The 25,322-nt window shown below is 52.3% G+C and overlaps 1 protein-coding gene across 1 annotated transcript in view; it reads left to right on the top strand.

Moving 5' to 3' along the window:
- Positions 1-320: 320 nt before the first annotated feature.
- Positions 321-25,322, top strand: part of SDK2 (sidekick cell adhesion molecule 2) — a 318,487-nt gene continuing 293,485 nt past the window's right edge. Inside the window, exon 1 of the mRNA XM_037741077.1 lies at positions 321-788. Within this exon, the coding sequence (XP_037597005.1) occupies positions 725-788 (64 nt within the window). The 5' untranslated portion in view covers positions 321-724. The remainder of the gene's footprint in view (positions 789-25,322) is intronic.

Genomic DNA, 25,322 nt, shown 5'->3' with positions numbered 1-25,322 from the left:
GAGCCGAGGGCGCGCCCGGCCCCGGCGCCCCGGGAGGGGACCCGGAGTCTCCGGATTCGGCGCGAGGGCGGTGGAGCCCAGCGGGGTGGCTCGGCCCCGCCAGATGCCGCCTGCAAAGTTAGAGAGAAGAAAACTTCAGCTCCAGGGAGATTCGGACCGCTATGCTCACCGCGCCCCCCGAAACCGGCGCCCCTAAAAGAACCCCCGCACCCGCGTCTGCTGCCGCGCTCTGCTCGGGCCGGGTCCTGGGGGCCCGGCGCCTGGAACGGTGGTGACTGCGTTGGCCGGGAGAACCCCACCAGGGGGCGGGGAGGGGGCGGGGGGCGGGCAACGTGGCCACGGGAGGAAGTTTCCTGAAGTTGTCAGTTTATTCCGGAGCTCGGCCGGCGACCCGGCCGGATCGCAGAGGCCGCCCTGCCTGGGTGAAGTCGGAGTTGGGGTGCTCAGGAAGAGCGGCGCCCTAGTCGGAGAGGGCGGCTTGGCCTCTTTCTGCCTTCTCGCCCCTCGCCTTCCGGGCGCGCTGCCGGGCTCGGACTAGGACAGAAGAGGAGGAGGAAAGGTTGGGGTGGCCAGCGCTGCCCCTCCCGGGCTTATTACGCCCGGGGCGCGGAGCCGCGTAGACTGTCTCCCGGGACGGAGCCACGGGGTACCGGACCCCACCAGGATTAAAAAACAGGGCGGAGGGAAGGGAGACCTCGAGGACCCCCTCTCCAGGCTGGTCACCATGTGGGGGCTTTGGATCTGGACGCTGCTGGCTCTGCATGAGATCCGCGCGGCCGGAGCCCAAGGTAAGTAGGGACCCCCACGTGGGGACGGAGAGGGAGCTGGGAGAGGGGGCGGGGGAGGGGCGGCGGGAGCCCGCCGGCCTCACGATGGCCTCCTGGACACCCGGCTTAGCCGCGGCAGAGCCCTCTCCAGGGAGTTTCAAGACGCCCCCATCTCCCGAGTTTTGGGGCTCTTTTGGGGGTGGAGCAGTCTCTCCGAGACTTGTGGCTTCCGAATGGGGGAAGGTGGTGACGACCTGGGGAGGCAGAGAAGAGCCCAAGGTGAGGTGGGAGGGGCGCTCCCCTCCCCGCGTTTGCCGTGGATGCCCTGCGCAGGCTGGGGAGGGGTGCGACATTCCGTGCCGGGCGCCACACTCGGCTCCACTGAGCTTCCCAGACTGAGCTCCTGGTTCCCTGCTCCGTGTCTGAGGGGGAAGGGCAGGGCCGGGCCCCTGCCGGGCAGGCGATGGCCTCCCCGGGCGAGGGAAAGGGATGGGCGGGCGCTGGGTGCCAGGTCGCTCGCCCTGGGAGAGTAATCGCCCGGCGTGGCCACGTACTGGAGCCCGCGCCTGGCTGCCCGCCCCTGGCTGCCCGGCCGGCCGCTGGGGCTGGGGGTGCTTCGCTGCGCGGGCCTGGAGCCGGGGTCGCGGGTGCAGCCGCGGACCCACCGGGGGGTGGTGCAAGGCGAGGGTCTGAGGCCTCCCCTCCCAGCCCTCCATCCGCACACAGCATCCCCGCCCCTGCCTCCAGCCTCCACGATTCGCTCGATCGTCTGTGCAGCCGCTTGCTGCTGTGACCTGTGGCTGCCGGGAGCAGCCTTATGGTGGAGAAGGGCTGGTGGCTTTGGGGTTGGGACTGTTACGAAAGATCCGAGACGTGACCTGCGCTGCCGGCTTCCTGAGGGTGGATGCCCAGACGTCTCACTGGTCCCTGGGCAGGTCCCCGCGGGGAAGGGCGGCTGCACCGGCGGTTCCGCGCCTTTGGGGTTCGCCGAGCCAGACAGTGGTGTCAGCGGTGTCCGAGCGGCGCCTGCTGGGGGTGGAGGGAGACGGAGCCTGGACTGAGCTCCAGGACTCTCAGGGCTAGGCCTTCACTCTCCCAAGCTCAAAAGGGGGCCAGACCCACCCTGGGGGGCCGGACTTCGGGGACTGCAACCCACTCCCCACGCCGCCTCTTGGCCCTCCAAACCTTCTGGGAAGAAGGGACCCCCGTGCGCCCAGCGTCAGGCAATCCAGAGAGCCAAGATCAAAGAGATGAAAATAATCAGCTCTCACTCACAGGGCTGAGGGGAGGATTTTATGAGGTAATTTACGTAAAAGCACTTAGAAATTTTGTAACGAGCCCTATAAATGTAAGGTAATAAAAGTTATTATTTTTATGATTATCATAAAATCTTGGAGCAAGCGAGGAGCTCAGAGGTCATCTTATTCTAGCAGCCATTTAACAGATAGGGAAACTGAGGCCAAATGGCATCAAGTGACTTGCCCAAGGCCACTTTGTGATCTGGGGGCAGAGGCAGGTCTGGACCCAGGTGAGTTCTGAGCCCTCTCCCTCAAACCAGGACCAGCCACCTGGAGCCTTGTTGTCTGGGGCGCCTCTTTGCAGGGTCCCAGGATGACCCTGATGCTGGCGAATAGGAATGGGTTGTCCTTCATCCTGGAGTGGCCTTACAGTTGTGCTCTGAGATAACCAGTGTTAGCAGTCAAAAGCCTGGATGGCATGGAGAAAAGGGATGCTGGCATCTGTCTGGACCCTTCTAACTTCATGGTTTCCCTGGGCAGGTGGCTCACCAATTCTTGTCTCATCTAGGACCAGGCCCTTATGGAGTCCCCAGGGCACCTGATGGCCCTTCCTGCTCCACCTCCACACGTGTGCCATCCACTTGAGGCCAAGACCCCATCCCTCCTGCTGAAGTTAAGGCCAGGTGGCCCCCTGCCCCTGCGCTTCCTGCAGGAGGGGCTCCCCTGTCAGAAGCCGAGAAGGTCTCTGATTGATTCACTTCCTCTCTGCCTTTCTTGTTTGCTGCCTTTTTACATGTCAGGCTGCCTAGGTCCCTGCTGCTCTGCTCGTGTTCTCTGGCCCCGAAAGTGTTTTCCAGCATCGGGTCCTCTCCTGCCATGTGTGTCCCCAGCAGCAAACCTTGCAGAGGATTGTGGGAAGGCGGTCCTAGGCTTGGGCAGTGCTGGGTTTAGGTGTTGGAGGGGGTGGGATTAGGGCATGGGGTCTTTTCTTATTCTGCTTTGGAGTTAGAGAATGAGTTTCTCCCAGTCTCAGGCCATGACATTAATCCTTTGGGGGGTAGCTGAAGCCACCAGCTCTGTCATTTCTGAGCCCACAAGCCCGATTCTCCAGGCATGGCACAGAACGAGGGACCAAACAATTGTTCTTCCCTTGAGACAAACTTCACATTGGCCACTGTCACCAGATTTTATCTGGGCCTAGCCTGATTGTTTTTCTTAGGTGCTGGATCTGAGAGACATCACCTGGGTATACTGAAAGTTAACATTTACCATTGTCCCTACACCCGATGGGTCACATGATTCAAACTCATTTCCCAAGCAAAGTACGGTGAGGTTGTAGAAGAGCATTGTCTTTGGCAGCAGAAAGAACGGGTTCTCATGATCTGGCTTTGCAGCTTCGCTCTAGAGGCCTTCAGCAAGACTCTTGGCCACTAAGAGCCTCAGTTTGCTCATCGGTACCTTGGCAAGAATAACTCTTGCCTTATAGAATTGCTAGGAGAATTCAAGGTGTCCCGGGGACAGGGGCCCAGCCAGTGCCTGGCACACAGAAGGTACTTAATACGTGGCAATTATTACTACCGTTTTGATGGTTTTAACGCTAAGCTAGGAGTCCATGAAGACGGTACCCTGCCACCCACCAATAAGACCTTGAATTCTTTTTCCTTACCCAGGAGGCTTCTTTAACTTCTTTTCATGGCCACATTACTGCATCTCCAAGAGTGGTCCTCAAGCACTTGGTTCCCAGGGAGTTGTAGCAATGCAGATTCTTGGGCTGCACTCCCAGACACTGTGATTGGAAAGGTCTGGGTGAGCCTGGAAGTCTTTTAACAAGAGCCTCAGAGGGATTTCTCATGTGCTTGGAAGCTTGATTACTGCTGGAGGTCATCCTGGCCAGCCTGAGATGTTGGGAGGAGGGCAGGAGCAGTCGAGCCAGATGGTCCAGAAGTTTCTTTCAAGAGAATCATGCCTGGGGGAAGAACAGAAGGAAGGGACTCTGAGCCGAGTGAACAAGGCAGTGGGGAAAACCCTGAAAGAGGACTGGAACCCCCAGCTCTAGAGGCTCCTGAAAGGCTCCAAAGGGAGAGAGTTTAGTGCTGGGAGCTAATCACAATAAAAGCCAACAGTACACGAGGGAGCAGATGAAAGTTTAATTACATGGTGTGGCTAAGCTGTAATTATTAATTACTGACAGCAAAAAATAACTTATTGATCAGGGCCTTTTGCTAATTACCGGGAGGCCGAGTGTCGTGTTTGCCTGGGGCTCAGCTGTCAAAAGCCCCACTAGAGAATGGAATGGGGGTGTCCGTGCTCTCCCGTGCCCCTCTTTCCCTCACCCTTTGTACCCCTTGGCTTCAGCTGGGGAGTCTGGAACATTCTGGCAGTGGTTAGACGGGGGATACAGCTTGGTGCTTCCACTGGCTGCAGAGAATCACCCCTGCCAGGGAGGAACAGAGTTCAGACCCCCACCCAGAGGCTGCATTCTGCGGGCTGCCGGACACCTGCCTCAGAAATCCCACCCTCAACCCCCCCCCAACACACCCTCTGGCCCCGCTTCATGCATTTGTTGGGCAAATATTTATCGACTGTCTCTCCCTCGTGTCCCCTACTGGAAGGCCGGCATAGGGGCCAGGAACCTTGTTCTACAAGGGAAAGGAGGCTGGGAAGGAGGCCAAATTCTTTACAGCGATCCTCTGTTTAAACAGCGCCTGAATGGCTGATTTTAAAATGAAGTGTTAACCTGCACGTTGGTTTGCATTTGACTTTGTACCACAGGACGCAGTCAGGCTGTAAGCTAACCAGAAAGGGAGAATGGGCTTGTCTTCTATCCTAAAGACTCATGGGAATCATTGCATTTGACTTGAAAGACACACGAAATGTCATCTAGGACAATCCTCTGCCCACAAGGCCATCAGGTCTCTGCTTACATACCCTTGATAACGGAGGACTCACTACCTCTCGACAAAAGCTGGTTGTTATGTTTTATGTTGATGAAGAAATTGATCTCCTTGGCCAGGCGCTGTGGCTTATGCCTGTAATCCCAGCACTTTGGGAGGCCAAGGTGGGTGGTTCACCTCAGGATGGGAGTTCAAGACCAGCCTGACCAACATGGAGAAACCCCGTCTCTACTAAAAATACAAAATTAGCTGGGCATGGTGATGCATGCCTGTACTCCCAGCTACTCAGTAGGCTGAGGCAGGAGACTCGCTTGAACCTGGGAGGCGGAGGTTCTGGTGAGCCAAGATCACACCATCGCACTCCAGCCTGGGTAACAGGAGCGAAACTCTGTCTAAAAAAAAAAAAAGAAAAAGAAAAAGAAATTGGCCTCCTTATAGCTGGTTTTCCTGGGATCTGGCTGTGGTTTCCTCCGATTGGCTGGAGACCACTCCCTGTCCCTCCTGACTCCTAGCCCCTCTGGGAGGCAGGAGGCTGATTGGGAATTGATGTCGGGTGTTACTGTGCTCCCTGCGGGGTTTCTACGCCGCTCCCCCTGGAGCGTGTTGTCGAAGACAGCCCTGGAGCTGCCTAAAGCGGTGGGAATTAGTCATCATAATTTGGGGCCTTGGGATGCCAATAGCAACAAATGGGCCAGCAGCAACTGGCGGCTGTGGCCCACTGCCTGTAATGGAAAGGAAAACAAGCCGGTTGCTGAGACACCCAGTGCCCCCTCCCCTAGGTGTCCCACCCCCAGCTGTCCATGTGCTGGGCAGGAGGCAGGGCCAGTGAGCAGTGCTGAGCATGGACTGTCGAGGGCTGTTCAGTGTCCTGGGGGAAGGGAGAGAGGGAGCTGCAGGGCGTGTCCCCTCAGACTTCCTGGGCCAGGTGCCTGAACCAGAAAGCCTCTTGCTGAGCCCAGGGAGCCCTGGGCAGGCCCTTCTCCTGCAGATGTGGTGAATTGCTCCCAGTGTGGCTTCTGTCCCTTTGAATCCTGCCTTCATCACTGGGCAATGCTCAGCTGAACTTGTTTTCTTGTCTTTAAAATGCATAAAGTTAAAAATAGTTGTATCTACAAGCCAGGCACAGTGGCTCACAATTGTAATCCCAGCACTTTGGGAGGCCGAGGGGGCAGATCACTTGAGGTCAGGAGTTCAAAATCAGCCTGGTTAATATGGGGAAACCCCATCTCTATTAAAAATACAACAATTAGCCAGGCGTGGTGGCAGGAGGCTGTAGTCCCAGCTACTTGGGAGGCTGAGGCAGGAGAATCTCTTGAACCTGGGAGGCGGAGGTTGCAGTAAGCTGAGATCCCACCACTGTACTCCAGCCTGCACAAGAGAGTGAGACCCTGTCTCATTAAAAAACAAACAAAGTTGTATCTACCTTACAGAATTGTCTTGGGTGACCAAATGAGTTGTCCAGATCACTTTGAAAATGTCCTTTGTAAATGTTAACTGCTTATAATGTGTCTGTCACGAGCTAGGAGGACATCCCAATCACAGCCCCTCTGCTCCCCAGACATGAGCCTTCTCTCTCCCCTCGGCTCCCCTAATATGATGTGAGTTCCCCTGCACTCACTCCTGTCTACACACTGACTGACTGCTGTTCTTGAAACTCACCAGGGTTCCTGCCCTTCCATCAATGGTGCCCACACCTCCCAGATGTCTGCAAAGTCTACCCCTTGTTTCCTCCGGGACTTCCTTCTAGTGTCTCTTATCCATCTGGGAGCATCCTATAATGTGGCATCTCCCAGCACCCACCCCCTCCCTCTGCATCACTTTCTCCATTGCACTCAGCTCCAGCTGACATATATTGACTTGTTTGTTTATTACTGGTCTCTCCAGAGGGCAGGGGCTTTGTTTCATTCATTGGTATATTCCTAGCCACTAGGGCAGTGCCTGGCACATAGAAGGAGTCAGCATAATATGAGGAATGAATGAATGAATGAACGAATGAATGAATGAATGAACGAACAAACGCACGCTTACTGGAGGCATATAGCCCGTAGTCATCTGGTTCCTACCAGCTCCTCCTCCCAGGCTGCTCGCCTCATCTCCAGAGCTGATTGACTTGTGAAATGCCTCTGGTCTCTGTACATCCAGCACACCCCATGCCAAGCAGCCCTCGGTGCATGGAGCAGCCAGGCACCTCAAGAGTGGGATCCCTGCCCTCCAGCAGCTCCGGCAGATGTACCCATGGAATGGGATAGTGTTGCCATTGAGACGGGAGCTTCTGCTCAGATTTTCTGGCTGATTTCCCAGCTCTTCCTGACTCTGGCCCGACAGATGAATCTGCCTCTAGCAGGCCTGCTCTCTGGGTTGGGCAGCCCCTGGGTCTTTACTGAAGTCTCATTGGCTGAGCTCCAACTTTATGACATGAAGGAAATTGAGAGGAATGGTAGAAGGTTTGGGGGTTAATGCCATCCGTACATGGATGTACCGTTTGAAATACACAGGGTCCTTGATTAATGCTGCTCCAGAGGGGAAGGGAGAGGAAGATCTTGCATCAACACTTAAATCCCCAGCCAGGCACGATGGCTCATGCCTGTAATCCCAGCACTTTAGGAGGCTGAGGGAGGTGGATCGCCTGAGGTCAGGACTCTGAGACCAGCCTGGCCAACATGATGACATCCTGTCTCTACTGAAAATTTTAAAATTTAGCCAGGCGTGGTATCGCATACCTGTAATTCCAGCTACTTAGGAGGCTGAGGCAGGAGAATTGCTTGAACCCGGGAGGCAGAGGCTGCAGTGATCCGAGATCATACTACTGCACTCCAGCCTGGGCAACAGAGGGAAACTCCATCATACACACACACAAAATAATAATATTTCCTTAGATTGTGTTTCTTCTGATTGCAGCCCATTCATTAGAATGGATTACATGGTCCCACCCAATGGCAAGGGAGCTAGGAAGTACAGCCTTTCATGTGCTGGAAAAAGACAACCGGATCTCATCCGCTGGCAATGCCTAGTGTTCCTTCACAACCACAGAGAAGACACCGTGGTCTCTGCATGTCATACAGAGGGTTACTTCACACAAGGCATTTTTACTTTACACACTCCTAAAGCAGAACCCCAGTCTGTGCTATTACTTCCTTGTTCGGAGGCTTATTTCATTCCCCGGAAGCTGTTGAGAAGTGGTGTGTATAGGATCGGTGCCTCGGAATTGGGCTGACCTGGATTCAAGCTCTGTCATTTGCTATCTGTAGCACTCTGGGTTAAGTCATTTAACATTCTCAACCTCTATTTCTTTGTCTGTAAAACAAGGAGAAAAGCCTTCCAAGGCTTACATGAGCTAATACACATAGGGCACTGAGAATATTTAATAAATGACTTTAACTCTGTTTGTACTTCTGTGCTTGCCCCTCAAGATCTCAGATTGCATTAAGACAACTTTTCTTCTGTAGTATCTTTGCTGTATATTTCACCCACATCTTCCACATCTTCTCACCTTGTTTAAAATTTATGAGACAGAGTCTTGCCCTGTCACCTAGGGTGGAGTGCAGTGGTACAATCGGCTCACTGCAACCTCTGCCTCCCAGGTTCAAACGATTTTCCTGCCTCAGCCTCCTGAGTACCTGCGATTACAGGCACGTGCCACCACGCCCGGCTAATTTTTGTATTTTTAGTAGACACAGGGTTTCACCTCATTGACGAGGCTGGTCTCAAACTCCTGACCTCAAGTGACTCGCCCACCTCAGCCTCCCAAAGTGCTGGGATTACAGGCATGAGCCACCGCACCCAGCTCACCTCGACTTCTTTTGCTTCTTCCCCAATTTAGAATCTTCTTGTCTTTCCTTCCATCCTCACATTTGGTGCCCAGTTCTGCTTGTCAGACATGGCAAGGTGCATTATAGCCATCATCTGCCTCAGTCTTCCCCATGACTCTGACATGTAGATAAACTGAGGCTGAGAGATTAACCACCCAAGGCCCTCTAGCAGGGAAGTTAAGGAGGTGGAATTTGAACCCAGGGCTCTCTGGTCCCAACGTCTGTCCTCTTTCCTCTGCTCCAGGCTGCCTTTGGCTTCCACAGCATATGCCACTGTCTTCCCAAGGAGAGATGGCCATTTTCCAGAGATGCCCAGACAGTTGTGCTGTTTGAAGACTGAGGCTGGTCCAGGGAGGGTGGTAGAGTGTGGAAAGAGGCCTTGGAACTCCTCTTCCTGTTCCTTTTCTTCTGTCTCCCTGATCCTCCTGTCTCTTGCCTCCACCCTGGCTGTGTCCTCACTGGGCCTTAACTTGGCAGAAGATTGAAGACCTTCTCCTCTTCTCCTTGTCTCCGTCCCTCTCTGGGGTTGGAATGCCCCGGAGCTGTTTGAGGAGTTCCCTTAAGGTACTTGGGGCATTCACCACCGGCTTGCCAGTAACTGAGCCACACAAGAGCCTTCTAAATTGAACGGGGTGCGAGGGTGGGGAGGATGAGGGGAAGAAAGGCAATTAAAGTTTGATGCCACATAGGAAGCTCTTAGTGACCCAGAGAGGTGATGAAATTTTGATGATGTGACAGTCTTAACGGAAGGAAATATTATTTGCCATAATGAGGCTCATTCAGGGAATTCGGCGTCTTGGGCAGACACCAGTGACTCTTAAGGGCCTGCTAGAGCCAGGACTCTGGAAACTTCCCTCCTCCCTGGCACGTCCCTGGAGGTACAGATCTGGGAGGCAGAGGTGTTACCCAGAATCTGAGTGAAGGTCAAAAATACCACTGGGCACCTGAACAATTGGTCTGTCACCACATAATGTGAGGTACTTATGAATCTGGAGCTGATGCTTCATTTGATGCTTCAAACTGTGAGAGCCAGTGCAGAAAGTGGCAGCAGGGGCCCGGGAGGGACAGCATAGAGTGCTGAGGACCCTGCAATGGGCCGGGCGCGGTGGCTCACACCTGTAATCCCAGAACTTTGGGAGGCGGAGGTGGAGGTGGGCAGATCACTTCAGGATAGGAGTTCAAGACCAGCCTGGCCAACATGGTGAAACTCCACCTAAAAATACAAAATACAAAAATAAGCTGGGCATGGTGGCACATGCCTATTAATCCCAGCTACTTGGGAGGCTGAGACAGGAGAATCTCTTGAACCTGGGAGGCGAAGGTTGCCATGAACTGAGATGGCACCACTGCACTCCAGCCTGGGAGACAGAGTGAGACTGTCTCAAAAAAAAAAAAAAAAAATAGAAATCTGAAATGCAGGTGCCTTCCTGGGTTCAAATCCTACCTGTGGTTTACTGCCTGGGTGACGTTGGATGAGTTACACAGCCTGTCTGTGCCTCAGTTTCTTCATCTGTAAAATAGAGATAACAGTTGGGTTGTGACAAGGTTTAACGAGCTATGCTAAGCTCTTGGGATACAGTGCTCTGTGTATCATAAACACTGAATAGGGGTTTGTCATGTGATGGTCCTTAGTATCTTTACCTTGGAAGCAAGGTCAGTTTGGGGCCTACAATTTGACAGGTGTCCCTGCCCCAGAGGCTTTTGTTCCTTTTGTCTTTTCCAGACCTGCCAGTGGCATCTAAACTTCTGCCTTTAGGGATTTATTTATTTGGTTAAGACATTCTCTGTCTCCAGCTTAAAATACAAATATGGCACAGAGAACCCACCTATTAAGCTATGACCAGCTGTTCGGCCTGAAGGTGAGGGGATGTATTGGATCCTTTCATAAAATCTCAGATGTATGTGGGTAGCCTTCGTAGACACCCCATTTGCTCTTCACCCCAGTCTATGAAGGCAGTTGGCCGGAAAGTATTAACGTTACTCATATTGTGAGCATGGAAGTCCAGAAACATTAAGTAACTTGCCGAGGTCGCTTGATTTGTAAGAAAGAGATGATGAATGCAGGTCAGCTGCCTCCCAGCCCATTGCTTTCGATCTGGCCAAGATACTCATGTTCAGGAACCGTTCTCAGTGCTGCTTTGGGCTGGTGGACCAGGGTAGGCTCATTTGACCACGGGCTTCTCCTTAGCTTGGGTGGGCACAGGAGTAGGACACAGGAGGCAGCCTGGGGTGGCCTCTCCTCTCTGTAAGGACACGTGGAGCCCCCTCTTGATGTCCACAGGGTCTTAGTGATAGGGCCTGGATGCTGAGACCTGTCACATCACCCCGCTGCTCTCAGAACTCTGGTAGCGTTCCCACAGCGTGATTCAGTGGCAAACTCCACAATCTGGCCCTACGCACCACTGCGATCTCGCCTCCGCCTGTCCCCACGCCAGCCTTCCACCAAGCTCCCACCACCCTCCCCACCCTGGCCGCCTTCCTTTCTCCGCTTTAAAGCCCCTGTTCTCTTCTCCACTGACCCCAGACAGGCCAGTGTGAAGCCATCCCTGACCCCCAGGTGGGACTCCTCCTCCTCGGTGCTCCAGTCTGGATGTCTCGCTGCGCACTTTGGCCTGTTGATCCTGAATTATCTTTTAATATCTGCGTGTAACTGATTCCTTTAATTGTGAACTCCTTGAGTTTAGATAATAACCCTTCATCCACAAGGACCGAGGTATTAGACATAAATTATTTCTTGAATGAACACACTTAACTCTTTTAAGGGTGCTAAGGAGGTAATTGTGAAGTCAGAGAGAGAGAGAGAAGTTCATGACTCTGTGTGGGCCTCAGAGGCCACAAAGGAAGAGACTTATTGGGTCCTTTGGGACCACGCCTTTTAGCCTGTGTTGCCAGAAGTGTCCCCATTGGAAGAAGGTGGGAAAGTAGATGCAGCATTTCCAAACTCTTCCATCATGTGCCACTCATAATAAGGAGGGTGGACACGTGCCCTGGGTGTCCAGCCATGTGGCCTGAAGCTGCCTGTTAGCTGTATGACCTTTTCCTTATATATATAACAGAAGGAACTATTATTTGCCATAATGAGGCTCATTCAGGGAATTTGGCGTCTGAGGCAGACACCAGGGACTCTCAGGGGCCTGCTAGAGCCAGGACTCTGGAAGCTTCCCCCTTCCCTGGGCACCTACCTGGAAGTACGGATCTGGGAGGCAGAGGTGTTGCCCAGAATCTAAGTAAAGGTCAAAAATATCACTGGTCACCTGAACAATTGGGCTGTCACCACATAATGTGAGGTACTTATGAATCTGGAGCCGATGCTTCATTTGATGCTTCGAACTGTGAGAGCCAGTGCAGAAAGTGGCAGCAGGGGCCCGGGAGGGACAGCATAGAGTGCTGAAGACCCTGCAATGGGCCAGGCGTGGTGGCTCACACCTGTAATCCCAGCACTTTGGGAGGCGGAGGTGGAGGTGGGCAGATCACTTCAGGATAGGAGTTCAAGACCAGCCTGGCCAACATGGTGAAATCCCATCTAAAAATACAAAATACAAAAAATGGGCTAGGCATGGTGGCACATGCCTGTAATCCCAGCTACTCTGGAGGCTGAGACAGGAGAATCTCTTGAACCTGGGAGGCAAAGGTTGCCGTGAGCTGCGGTGGCACCACTGCACTCCAGCCTGGGCGACAGAGTAAGACTCTGTCTCAGAACAACAAAGAAAATAGAAACCTGAAATGTGGGTGACTCCCTGGATTTAAAGCCTTTTTTAATTTTGTATATATTTTTAAAATTTTTGTAAATATATTTTATATTTTTAAATTTTATATTCATATACGTGTGTGTGTATATATATTTAAATTTTACTTTACATTTACCACTATCTCTTTTGAGATGCCAGTCTCACTCTGTCACCCAGGCTGGAGGGCAGTGGCACAGTGACAGCTCACTGCAGCCTCGACCTCCTAGGTTCAAGAGATCCTCCCGTGTCAGCCTCCTAAGCAGCTGAGACCACAGGTGTGCACTACCATGCCCAGCTGATCATTTTAGTTTTCATAGATACAAGATCTCTCTCTGTTGCGTAGTCTGATCTTGAATTCCTGACCTCATGTGATCTTCCTGCCACTGCCTCCCAGAGTGCTGTGGTTTCAGCTGTGAGCCACCACACCCAGGCCATTTGAGTTTTAAAATCTGTGAATATTTGCATTCTACTCTGTGGTCTATCTGAATTCCATTCCAACACACAAAGGATATATGAAAGCCAATCAATGCTGCCGGAAGATGTGGCTTGTCATCCCCATGAGTTCCTGGACCCCCTAGAACATATGTAGGAATCTGATCTTAAGAGGCTTGAATGAGTCACATCATCTGTAAGATTCTAAGATGCTTTACATGTATATATTTCAGCTGTTTGTGTTTAAAATTGTCTATGCTATTTTCTAAAGCAGTTGGACCTCAAACATAGTTGAGTAACTCTACCTGTATTAGTCAGCGTTCCCTAGAGGGACAGATTAATAGGATTGGCATATCTACAAAGGGGGGTTTATTAAGAGTACTGGCTCGCATAAACAGAAGGTGAAGTCCCACAATAAGCCACATGCAAGCTGAGGAGCAAGGAGGCCAGGCGGGGTCCCAAAACCTCAAAAGTAGGGAAACTGACAGAGCAGCCTTCAGTCTGTGGTTGAAGGTCTGAGAACCCCTGGCAAATCCCTGGTGTAAGTCTGAGGGTCTAAAAGCTGAAGAACTTGGAGTCTGATGTTCAAGGGCCGGAAGCATCCAGCCCGGGAGAAAGATGGTGGCCAGAAGGCTCAGCAAACCAGGTCCTTCCACGTTCCTCTGCCTGCCTTATCCTGGCCACGCTGGCCGCTGATTAGCTGGTACCCACCCAGATTGAGGGTGGGTCTGCCTCTGCCAGTCCATGGACTCAAATGTTACTCTCCTTTGGCAACACCCTGGTAGACCCACCCAGGAGCCATGCTTTGCATCCTTTGGTCCGATCAAGTTGACATTAAGTATTAACCATCACACTGCCCATCTGCTCTGCCTGGCCTATGGTCCTGCCTTCAAGGGTGATGGGAGTGGGAATACAGCTATTGCCCCTCCCAGGGGAGCCTGCTGCTTGGGTGGTTGGGGGGTGTTCTGGGTTCAGGACCTGTCTCCTGGCTTCTCCCTGGACCTTCCCCCCTCCTTCTTTTAATTTAGACCAGGCAAGCCAATCAACACCAGCACTGGGGTCTTATCTGGAGATTGGGTGAGGGCCTGAAGACTCTCTGAGTGGGACATTTGGGCTCCGGGATCGCTATATTCATCGCCCAGGAGCCTTTTTCATTTAGATGTGGGCACCTTCCAGAAGAGCTGAGGCTCCCAGAAGACCATCCCCTTGCAAAGCACGGCCTTACTGTGTGTGGCTGGTGCCCCAGAGCAGCTGCAAGCACCTTTTCCTCCCCATACAACACTAAGGAAATGTTCTTGATTGGGTTCAATCACCTCCTTCCAAAGCACCCACCCAGCCCCCTAGGGTGCCTGGCCAGCACCCCACCTGCCCATCCCTGATGTCTGTCTCCAGCTGCCCTGGCTGGAGGACTCAGAACCCAGAATGGAAGAGGGTCTTCTGCCCTGAGGTGGTGCACCACGCTCAGACCAGATTGCTCAGTCAACCCTGAAGTCTCTCCCCACGGGTGGTGTGCGTGTTGGTTTGGGACAGCTCTGGCTGGCTCAGCCTGGAGACCCTTGACTTCCCCATTTGGAGTCCCTCTCTTGCCCCGGTGTAGTGTCTATAGGCAGAGATCAGGTTGGCTGGCAGACCGTCGCGGGGCCTGGGCTGCCAAGGAGGGCCGAGGGGACTTCCTCATTAGCTCGGCTCCAAGCTCATTATCCGCCTGCGCATCACTGGGTGAAAAATGGTTGTGGTCGGGACAGTAATAAATACGCGGCTGTCAGTGTTGATGTGATTGCACTAATGAAGAGAAATCAGCCCCAGAGAGGAAGCCCTTCTGGCTGTGGCTTCAGGTGGCTGGAGAGCTCTGTCCACTGCCCATGCTCCTCTGTCCCAGAGCCCCAGGAAGGCAGAAAAGGGAGGTATTGGCATTTAACCCCTTCCTCCTCAGGCCCTGGTGGATGAAGAACCTAGAAAGTGCTGAAAACCAAGAAGGAGGAATGCCATTCTGCTCCAGGGACGGGGTGATGTGCTAAGGGGCTGCCAGCCTCAGCCTGGGCCTTGGGCAAAGGCAAGTAGGACCAGTGGGGTGGACAGTGGTGCTTTTGACGGCCCAGCCTCCCTTGCAGAGCCCTGGTTCGAAGCAGGAAGGCGTGGGGAGGAACACAAGGCCCATTGTCCGCGCCCCCAGGCCTGCCACCTCCCCTGGAATGTTAGGACTTATTGTGTCTCCAGGAACTTGGAATGTCTGGCCCCAGGGTGTGGGGATTCGGCCTCTGCTGGGAAAGAGCTCGAGGGGCCCTGGGCCTTAGAGCCGAGGCTGAGTCCAAGCTGAGGCACAGCCATGCCTCCTAGATGCTGGCAGAGAGGAGAGGGAGCACATTTTGGCTCCTCAGAGTTCCAGGCCTTGGGGGACTCTGGGGGTTCAGGAGGGTGGGATGGGAGGGCTGAGGGGTGCCCTTCCATCAGGGGTGTCAGGAGCCATGTTCTGGGAGCTCAGGTGTCATCTGCCTCTTAATGGAGGTGAGGCGGGGGCCTAGAGCAGTGGCTCTCACACTTGAGCCCCATTAGAAGCCACTTGAGGACCTGTTAGAATTCGTATTTCCTGAGCCCCATTCCCAGAGCTTCTGAAGCAGTGGGTCTGGGAGGAGGGCCTGGGAATTTGCATTGCTGACAGTTCCCAGGTGATGCCGCCACTGCTGCTGGTCCAGGGAGCCCACTGTGAGAAGGCCTGGCGTAGAGGTCTGAAGAGAAGGCCCTTTCCTATGGTCAAGATGTCATGGTGGTGGCTGAGCTGAGCCACTTCCGTCCCATGGACTCCGTGTCGGCTGCTGCTGCTGCAGCGGGCTACAGCAAAGCTCAGTTAACAATGAACTTGAATTTGGCGATGGTCTTGCACCTAGTGGGGGTTTGGTATTGACCACCACTCATCCTTCTCTTCTTCCTGTAGGGAGCTTTTGCCCCTCCTGTCCTGCCTTAAAGGAAAAGAGAATCCATCCCAGAGCCCTCCTTCCTGGGAGACGGAGCTTTTGCTAGAAAGCTCCAAAGTAACCCCCATGAGTCAATGGATAACCAAAACCATGAACCTCTTTTGCTCCTCAGGCACTTACTAAGCACCACCTGTATACCAAGTGAGGTGCCCAGGATCCAGCCCAGTCTCAGGCAGGTCCCTGCCCTCAAATTGCTCGCGGTCAAGCGAAGGCAGCAAGCCTGCAACTGGTTCTGTAGGACAGTGTGAAAAGTGTTCATTGCAGGGAGGAACCAGGTGATTCGGGAGTCCAGAGGGATGACATGAGATGCTGCCCCAGAGGAGGAGGTGACATAGAAGCTGAGTCTTGTAGGATGCGAGGGGCCCCCATCTTCCTTAGGAAACATGAAGTCTTGTTTTTCATCCTTACTGCTACCAAGCAGCAATTCTAGGCAGCAAACATAAACCTTGGTGGTATCTGACCAGGAAGGCCAGATTGTGCCTGACCACACCAAGGGGCTTCTGCCCTCAGGTGCTTATTATACCCAGGGTCACTTGCATTCCTGGGTGGCAACCGTCTCATAGGAGCTATGCAGGCATCAGAAGGAAAACAGCAACTTAAACCATGGTGAATCATCTAAGCACACGTGGGATGGACAGATGCGTCTGGGCCTTGTAGTCTTTCTTCCCAGCACCCTCCTTTGGCTCCGGATCCTGGAGCCGCCTTAAGGGCCAGTAGCTGAGCTAAAAACAGTAGGGAACAAGGAGAATTACTAAGGTCAGGTTACCAAAGGCCACCTCACTTGATAAAGGAGGATGTGTAGCCACCAAGAAAAGTAAGTGAGGTGCGAGCTCAGGAGCCTGGCTGCCCCTCCTCAGGCTCCACCCACTGCAGCTGTTGGCCAGTCCCTGGCAGGACTGAGTTCTCTGGACCCCTCTTGGCACCACCCACCGACATAGGAATCAGCAGAATCGGGAGGTGGGAGAGCTGCAGAACAGCTCATGGTCTGTCTTCTCCAGCTCACATCCAGCGGGGTCTGGGCACAGATGACCCAGTTCCAGGGAAGCCACCAGCCTTTGCCAGGGGTGGGAGGGGGTGGCTCAAGAGCCAGTCTCTGGGATGTGGCTTTGGAAGGGGGCCACACTTCCTCCCATGTGCCCCAGTGCCTCTCTGGGGTGTGATGGGTTTGAATGACCTCTGCAGGACTGGGAATCAGGGAGAAGTGATCGGCCTTGGGCTGCCCCACGAGCAGCATAGATGGCCACTTCCCTGTGCCTGACTCTCCTGACCCCAGAGCTGGCTGCTGGTTTAGGGGTGTCGCTCTCTGGGCCCCTCCCAGGTGGTCATTTTAGCTCTTCTATGCCACACGGCCCCAGACACTCAGGGTCCATGGGAGGGGTTTGGGGGGCCTGCAGCTCACCTCCCAGATCAGGGGCTTTTGGGGTTCTCCAGAACTTAGGGCATCATAAGAGCTCACATTGACTGAGCTTTTGCAGGTGTGACGTCACTCTAGATGCTCTATGTGGATCTGCCCCTCCAATTCTCTCGGGCCTCTGGGAGGAAGCATATGTTCCCATATGACCATTAAACAGACACAGAGAGCCCAGCAGCTTGCCCAGAGTAGCACAGCTTGTGAGTGTTGGATTCAGGAACAGACTCAGGCACTGGGCGCAGACATGGTGTTCTCAGCCATGGGGTGTGCCAGGCAGCCTCCTGGGCCCCCTGCCTCCTCTCTGTGCTCCTGAGGAGGCCACATTCCCAGGCTGGCCTGTAACTTGGCCTGGTTCTGCCTCTGCTTGGTTAAATCACCTTGGCTGGGTGACTTAGCTTTTCCCAGCCTCAGTTTCCTCATCTGTTAACTGTGGGTTTAAAACTAACAAAACGTCCTCACACTAGAGGGTTGGTGGGAAGATTGTCTGATATAGGATTTGGGAACATGGCTGACCCAGGACTGGCATGGAGGGGCCTTACCGTGTGAGCCCAAGGGGGCTCTGTTAAGGGCCCATCCCACCCACTGGCCACTGTGCTCCTGACCTGTCTGCCTAGGACTCAGCCAACCTGGACAGCCTCGGCCTGGGACTTTGTGCTTATCCGCAAGCCCTTGCCCAGCTCCCTGGGGTCTCTGTGATTGTTTCCACGTGGGTGGGGGAGCTGAGGAGCATCCCAGGACTCAACTCACATGGAAGGAGGCGTCGCCGAAAGATGCAGTCTTAAGTATACAGTGTTCCTCTCCATCCCATATTTGACTGAACCTAAGACACATCAATTATAAGACATGTTATTTTACGTACCGCCAAGAAAAAAAAATGCTGCCATTTAATCCACAAAATGCATTCTGACTCCAGAGATGCAAAAATGAAAAAAAATGTGCACTCAGAGGAAATATGGTAATAATCACCATTTATATAAAGCCTACCCCCTTCCCAGTCTGTGTTCTAAGCATCTCACATGTATTAACACGTTGAATCCTCTCAACAACCCCCATGAGTTTGGATGTGACCGTCCTAGCAACAGAAAATGGGCTAGTGGAGTTGGTTCAAAAACTATGAGATGTTCATGCTGGCGATGTTCACCCATTGTCTGATATTGCAAAGGTTCTCTCTGGATTTTACACCCCCGGCTACTGTCACACTCTGTTGACTGGGCCCCCTGGGCAGGCCAAAGTGGAGAAGGGGCTGCAGGGTGAAGAGGCCACCCAGGAGACTGAACACTCCCCCTCTGTCCTGGGCACAGTAGGTCCAGCCCACACCAAAGACCAGCCCTGGGGCACGGACAAGCTCGGGCCTGTCCCCAGGTCTCCAGCGCACCCTCCCATCCCATCGCTGTCTTCCGAGACCGTGCCGGGAGGATGAAGTCTCTCTTGTGTCCTGCCTCCATCCCAACATTCCTTCCTCAGCCCTGTCTCATGCCAGCACCTGTCTCCTGGGCACAGGGCAGCGGCCGGGAGGAATGCACGTCTGGCTTTGGTCTCCACCAGGCCTGAGTAACCAGTGGTGGGGGTGGGGGAGCTGGGGGGAGGCCTCTCCTCTGAGCTGGAACTTACAGGCCAGGCTGGAGCTTCTGAATCCGGTCCACTTGGCTTTTTCCTTCTCCTTTGGCCAACCCCAATCAAAGTGAAGGGCTTGCCCCCAATTCCCCAGAGCCCCTGGGACAGGTTGGCACAGCTGGGCACCATGCATCTGCCCAGCCTTTGGGGTTTGGGCGTGGTGGGGGGTGGAGGTTTCCTTGGAGAGGCCAGAGCCCTGGAGACAGCTGGCCCCTATCCTCTTCCTCCCCAGCCCTGGCCAACTCATTCAACTGTCGCTACCAGCAGGAGAGGACTTGGGAGCTGTTCTCCAGCTCGCCCAGGCACGACTCTGGGACATCTCTTGCCCCCTCAGAAGGTCCTTCCTCACTCCTTGTCTCTCCTGAAGTTTCCTTTTGTTTCCCAGTCTTCTGGGCTCCGGCCGCCTGGAGGTGTGGGCTTGCACCAGCCTGCCCAGAGACAGCTCTGTCTCGGCAATGCTCAGTTTCTGGCCAACAGGAACAGCTCTGAAAGGGGATGCAGCCCTGACATGTCCTCTAACCCACCTGGCAGACCCGTGGCATCTTTTGTAGGGTCTGGTGCAAAATGAAAATGCCACATGGTGCGACGACTCATGCCTGTAATCCCAGCACGTCGGGAGACCAAGGCGGGCAGATCGCCTGAGGTCAGGAGTTCAAGACCAGCCTGGCCAACATGGCGAGCTATCCCATCGTACTAAACATAAAAATTAGCCGGGCATAGTGGCACACACCTGTAATCCTAGCTACTGGGGAGGCTGAGGCAGGAGAATTGCTTGAGCCTGGGAGGTGGAGGCTGCAGTGAGCTGAGATCGTGCTACTGCACTCTACCCTAGGCAACAGAGTGAGACTCTATCTCAGAAAAAAAGGAGAAAATGTGATGTTAAAAAATAAGAATTTCAAGATGGCAGCAGGGAAGTACTACACCAAGGGTGGTGCCCTTCTAGGCCTAGGGCCCAGGATGACCGCCCAGGTGGCAAGCCTGAGAATCCTGCCCTGCCCACTGGTGAGACCTTCAGGCATTCCCCTCTCCTCTCCAGGCCTCAGTTTCCTGCTATGTGAAGCAGAGAGGCCACCACCTAGGACCCTGCCCTCCTGCTGCCCCCTCTCGTGGGGCTGACAAGGCCAGGGGACCCTCTCCTCTCGGGCTCCAGGAGTACAACAGCGTGAGGTAGAAGAACGGTGAGCAGGCCTAGAAACTTGTCCATGAAGTTCCTGGGTTTTGCCTGGGAGGCCACAGGCAGGATGTGGAATTCCGCCTCGCGCCCTGGTGCCTGCTTGTCTGGTCCTGCCTGGTATGTGCGCTCTCTGCCTCTGGCTCCCCCGTCTCGTGACAGGCAGTGGTCAAAATAACACGGTCTTGAAAGCCAGAGCACACCGCGGCTGGAATCCTGGCCCTGCTGCTTGTGAGTTACGGGAACTCGGCAAGCTACCGAAGCTCTTCCAGCCTCAGTTACTTCGCCCATAAAATGGGGCAGCAAGACATATTGCAAAGAAAATGTTAATCCACTTGTATTCAGTTTCCTCCTTCCCTGTTGACTCTTGGAGAGGGATTAGGAAAATCCTGCAAGGCTGCATAGATTTTTCCTTCTGTTGCACCACAGTGGCGTGGAGCACCAGGTGCAGCGCGCTGCTCCCAGTAACGACATCACCGCGGCCACCGTTATTCTGGTCGCATCTTCCCCTTGTGAAGCCGGGTCGGTCCAGGGCTTTTGGAGGCATCGGCTCCTTGAGTGGCTGAGAGTGGCGTGCATGCCGGCAGCATCAGCACCGCTCCTAAAAATGCAGAAACGCAGGCCTCACCCCAGACCTGATGAATCAGAATCTGCATTTTAAGATTCCCCAGGTGTGGGCATGCACATTAAATTCTGGGAAGCACTAGAGTTCATTTGCTGCTGTTGCTATTTTAAGATAGATTTTAAGAGGGTCTCTACTGTCCTAAAAAAAATAGGAGCGATCAGTTTTTTTTTTTTTTGGAAACAGAGTCTCACTAGAGTGCAGTGGCACAATCTTGGCTCATTGAAACCTCTGCCATCTGCCACTCCCGAGTTCAAGAGATTCTCATGCCTCAGCCTTCCAAGTAGCTGGGACTATAAGCACGCACCATCACACCCAGCTAATTTTTATATATATATATATATATATATATTTTTTTTTTTTTTTTTTTTTTTTTTAGTAAAGACAGGGTTCCGCCATGTTTCCCAGGCTGGTCTCAAACTCCTGAGTTCAGGCAATCGGCTCACCTCAGCCTCCCAAAGTGCTAGGATTACAGGTGTGAGCTACCATGCCCTGCCCAAAAATATGAGCTATCAGTTCTGTCAGCTTGCCTGGACTGTGTATGGAGAAGCTATTGGCTCCTTAACACGGGCTTATTTTGAATCCCTGTTTTCTGTGCTCAGAGGGAAGTCCTCCTCCTCCCCACCCCCGCCCCAGCCAGCAGTGAGGGGGACCTGGGAGGGAGCCTGGAGGTTGAGGAGGCCCAGCAGGCCAAGCAGCCCTAAAAAAACAACCCGGAGGCCCTGCTTCGTTCGTTAATGGCCTGTCTGCGGTGCCGTCTTTGATACAGGAAGAACATGAAAAGGAATCGCCCCCTTAAGTAAACAAAACAGAAAATTCTCTTGGGGGGAAAGCACAGGAGAGCTCTTGTGGGAACTCATCACTTACTGAAGGGCCATTCCCTCTGCAGGATGTGGACCTGTTTCACATCCAGGCAACGTGCAGAGCAGCCCAGCCTGGGCCCACAGGTGTAAAGAAGCAGGGAGAGTCAGGGTCCGGGGCAGGGTGGGGTGCAGCGGAGCTGACAGAAAGGAGGTCAGAGTCCCAGCATCAGGTGAGATCGGGGGTCAGCTGGGAAACCTGAGAGAAGCCACTCTGAGCTCTCCCCCCCGATCCCTGCTTTTGCAGAGCAGAGAGGCACTGAAAAGACGAAAGCAGAGGGCCCTAAAAGACAAAAACTAAACTGGGTTAGGGCACAGTCTTTCTCCTCGGGGTTGTCCTACGCAAGCTTGGGGGCCTTCAGGGGGAAGGCCTCCTCCCCCACACTCCTTTCTTACCCCCAGGAGTCTTGGCAGAGTGCCAGGCTTTTCTGTTCCTCTACTTAACCAGTTGATGAGGCCTCAAGCAGTTTACAGAGCAGTAGAGAACGGAGAGAGGGAACCCTGGAGCCAGAGTGCCTCTATGATGACCCTAGACAAGGGACTCAGCCTTTCTGAGCCTCAGTTTCCCTATCTATAAATGGAGGATGATAGTCCTCACTTCATGAGGTTGTTGAGATGATGTAAAAGCTGTTAGAAGAGCTTCTGACAGGCAGTTGTCTATAGCATTACAAAAATATTGAATAAATCAAAATAGCAATGACCCAAAGGGGAAGAAATGCCTTCCTCACGTGGGAACCAGAAAAGACTTTGAGGAAGATGCGACATTTGAACTGGGGACATAAAGATGCTTAGTCACTGGAACATAGGGAAGCAGGCTCAGGAGGATTCCAGGCAGAGGGCACTGCAGGGGCTGACCGAGGCCTGCAGAAGGGAGCATTAGCCAAGTGCAGGATGGGTGAGGGGGAGGGTTGGGCCCTTGCTACCTCTCCAAGGAATGACAAGGAAAGGACCAGATGGTCAAGGCCCTTGAACTCCAAGGTGAGGACCTGGGAGTTCAGGGCCCTAAAAGACGAAAACCAGAACCAGCCCCAAACACACCTAAGCAGGCATGGGACACGTGAGCATTGCTCTTGCAACAAAACTTCTAGGCCATGCTGATCTAGGAAATCCACTGAATAAGCTGCCTCCCCTGTGGTCTTTCTGAGGCCCTTGTCCCACGGGAGGAGAGGGTGAGGCACGGGCAGAAAGAAGCAGCTCTCCTTACTTTCCCTAAGGGTCTATATGTGTCCTTTGCAAATCACTCCAGGTGAGGCAGTGAGTAGATTTCCACATCTGCATCAGCCACAGCGTTTTGCCTCCGTCCCTCCTCAAACACTGAACTGTGGGGAGGAGGAGGAAAAAGACTGGGAACTATTACTTTCTTCCCTGAGCCAAGAAAACTTGTCCCAGCCATGAAAACATCCCTCATTTCTGGACTTCAGAGCGTCACATTGCAGTTCAGGAGGGACTCACAGAGGGAGAAAAGATCTCTGCATCGGGCTTGGGGAATCAGCTGAAATCTGCACATGGAGGTAACCGGAGCATAAGGGAGGGCCCCAGGCACCCTTTCCAATGTGTTGCTGACTTTCTGGCAACCCAGGGATAAAAGGTTTTTTTCCCCCTTTGGTTGACCTCTCTGTTCAACAGAGAAAAAAGGACTTACAGCCCACGGCTGGGCAGGAATGAGCCTGTGCAAAGCCTTCTGAAGTTTGGACAATTGGGGTTCAGCATTCCCCTTACAACATAGTAGGAAGCTGACTCTAGTGGACACATGGATTGGTGTCTGGGTCTGTACCAATTGTTTCATTGTCAAAACACACAGAATGGGTAGCTGAGAAGGATGCAATATCCTCTGTCACCACTTCCTTTATTTTCAGTTTTCAGAAGTTTTACTATGATGAGTCTAGGATGTGGCTTTCTTTGGATTTATCCCACTTAGAGTTCACTGACCATCTTGAATCTGTAAATACATGTCTTTCACCAAATTTGGGAGCCATTATTTCTTCAAACTTTTCTTGTACCCCAATTTTTCTTTCCTTCTTGAGCTTTACTAACATCTATGCTAAATGTTTTTATATTGTCCCTGTTCACTTTTTTCAGTCTTCTTACTCTCTGTTCTTCAGATTGAGTAATTTCCACAGATATATTTTTAAGTTCATATTTCCTTTATTGTCTCCATAGTTTGGTTAAGCCCATCCAGTGAATTTTAAAATCTGATATATTTTACTTTTTAGTTTTAAAATTTCTATACATTATATATGTGGATATATATTTTAACAGTTATTTATATATATATAAAATTGTAGCTTTCCAAAGATTTACTATCTGCTCATTCATTATGAGCACATTGTCATTTATGGCATGAAATAGCTTTAAAATTCATGTCTGCTCATTTCAACATCTTGTCATTTCAGGGTCAGTCTTGATTGTCTTTCATCTTGAGAATGGGTTGCATGTTCTTTGTATGTAGAATAATTTTGAATGTGTCTTGGACATTGCAATAAATCAGAGAGAATCTAGATTCTGTTACATTTCTTCAAAAAGTATTGATTTTTCCTTTTTGTTTTAGGGGGAACTAACTTAATTGATTCAAACTGCAAACTCTCTCTAGGGGCAGTAGCTCAAATCTCAGCTCAGTACCTTTATCCTCAGCTGGGTTACCTGCAGCCTGCCCTAAGCACACATAATTCAGGGGTCAGCCAGAGATTTAGGCAGCATCTATCCACATAATTGGAAGTTCCCCCTCACTGGCTCCCCACTTTTCAGGATTCACCTCACTTCTTGGTGTCTGTGGCTGCCCTGAAGTCCAGACTGTGAGTTTTCTCTTGGAGGTTTTTCTTAGGTTGTAATTGAGGTGAAATTCACATGACATAAAATTAACCATTATAAAATGAATAATTCAGTAGCATTGAGTATATTCACCATGTTATGCAACCACCGCCTCTATCCAGTTTCAAGACATTCTATTACCCCAAAAGGAAACCCCTTACCCATTAAGCAGTTGCTCCCCACTCCTTTCCAGCCTCTGTCAACAACCCATCCACAATCTGTATCTATGGATTTACCTATTCTGGATGTTTCATATAAATGGAGCCATACAACACATAGCCTTTTGTATCTGGCGTCTTTTGCTGAGCATGATGTTTTCGAGGCCCTTCCATGTTGAAGCTGGTAGCAGTACTTCATTCCTTTTTCATGGCCGATTACCATTCCATTGCACGTATATGCCATGTTCACTTGTTCATGGACGTTCGTGCTGTTTCCATCTTTCGGCTGTTGTTCACAGTGCATGAATGGGTGTGTACATGTATTTGTTTGAGTCCCTGTTCTCAGTTATTTTGGGTCTGTACCTAGGAGTGGAACTATTGAGTCATACAGTAATTCTATGTTTAACTTTTTGACCCAAAAAACTGTTCTCCACAGTTAATGAACCATTTTACAGTCTCACCAGCAATGCACAAAGGTTTTGATTTCTTCGCACCAACACTTGTTATTTTCCGTTTGTTTAATTATAGCTGACATGGTGGGTGTGAAGTGGTACCTTATGGGGGTTTTGATTTGTATTTCCCTGATGACTAATAGAGCTAACCATCTTTTTGTGTGCTTGCTGGCTGTTCGTATATCTTCCCTGGGGAAATTTCTATTCAAGTTGTCTTTCTTTCTTTTCTTGAGACAGGATCTCACTTTGTTGCCTAGGATGGACTGCAGTGGTGCAAACACAGCTCACTGGAGCTTCAACCTCCTGGGCTTAAGCAATCCTCCTGCCTCAGCCCCCTCAAGTAGCTGCACCTATGGGCACATGCCACCACACCCAGCTAATTTTTG

This window comes from Cebus imitator, unplaced genomic scaffold, assembly GCF_001604975.1.
Source record: "Cebus imitator isolate Cc_AM_T3 unplaced genomic scaffold, Cebus_imitator-1.0 Scaffold93, whole genome shotgun sequence".
Taxonomy (NCBI): domain Eukaryota; kingdom Metazoa; phylum Chordata; class Mammalia; order Primates; family Cebidae; genus Cebus; species Cebus imitator.
Note: the sequence above shows the minus strand (reverse complement) of the source record. Positions and strands in the feature narration are given on the sequence as shown.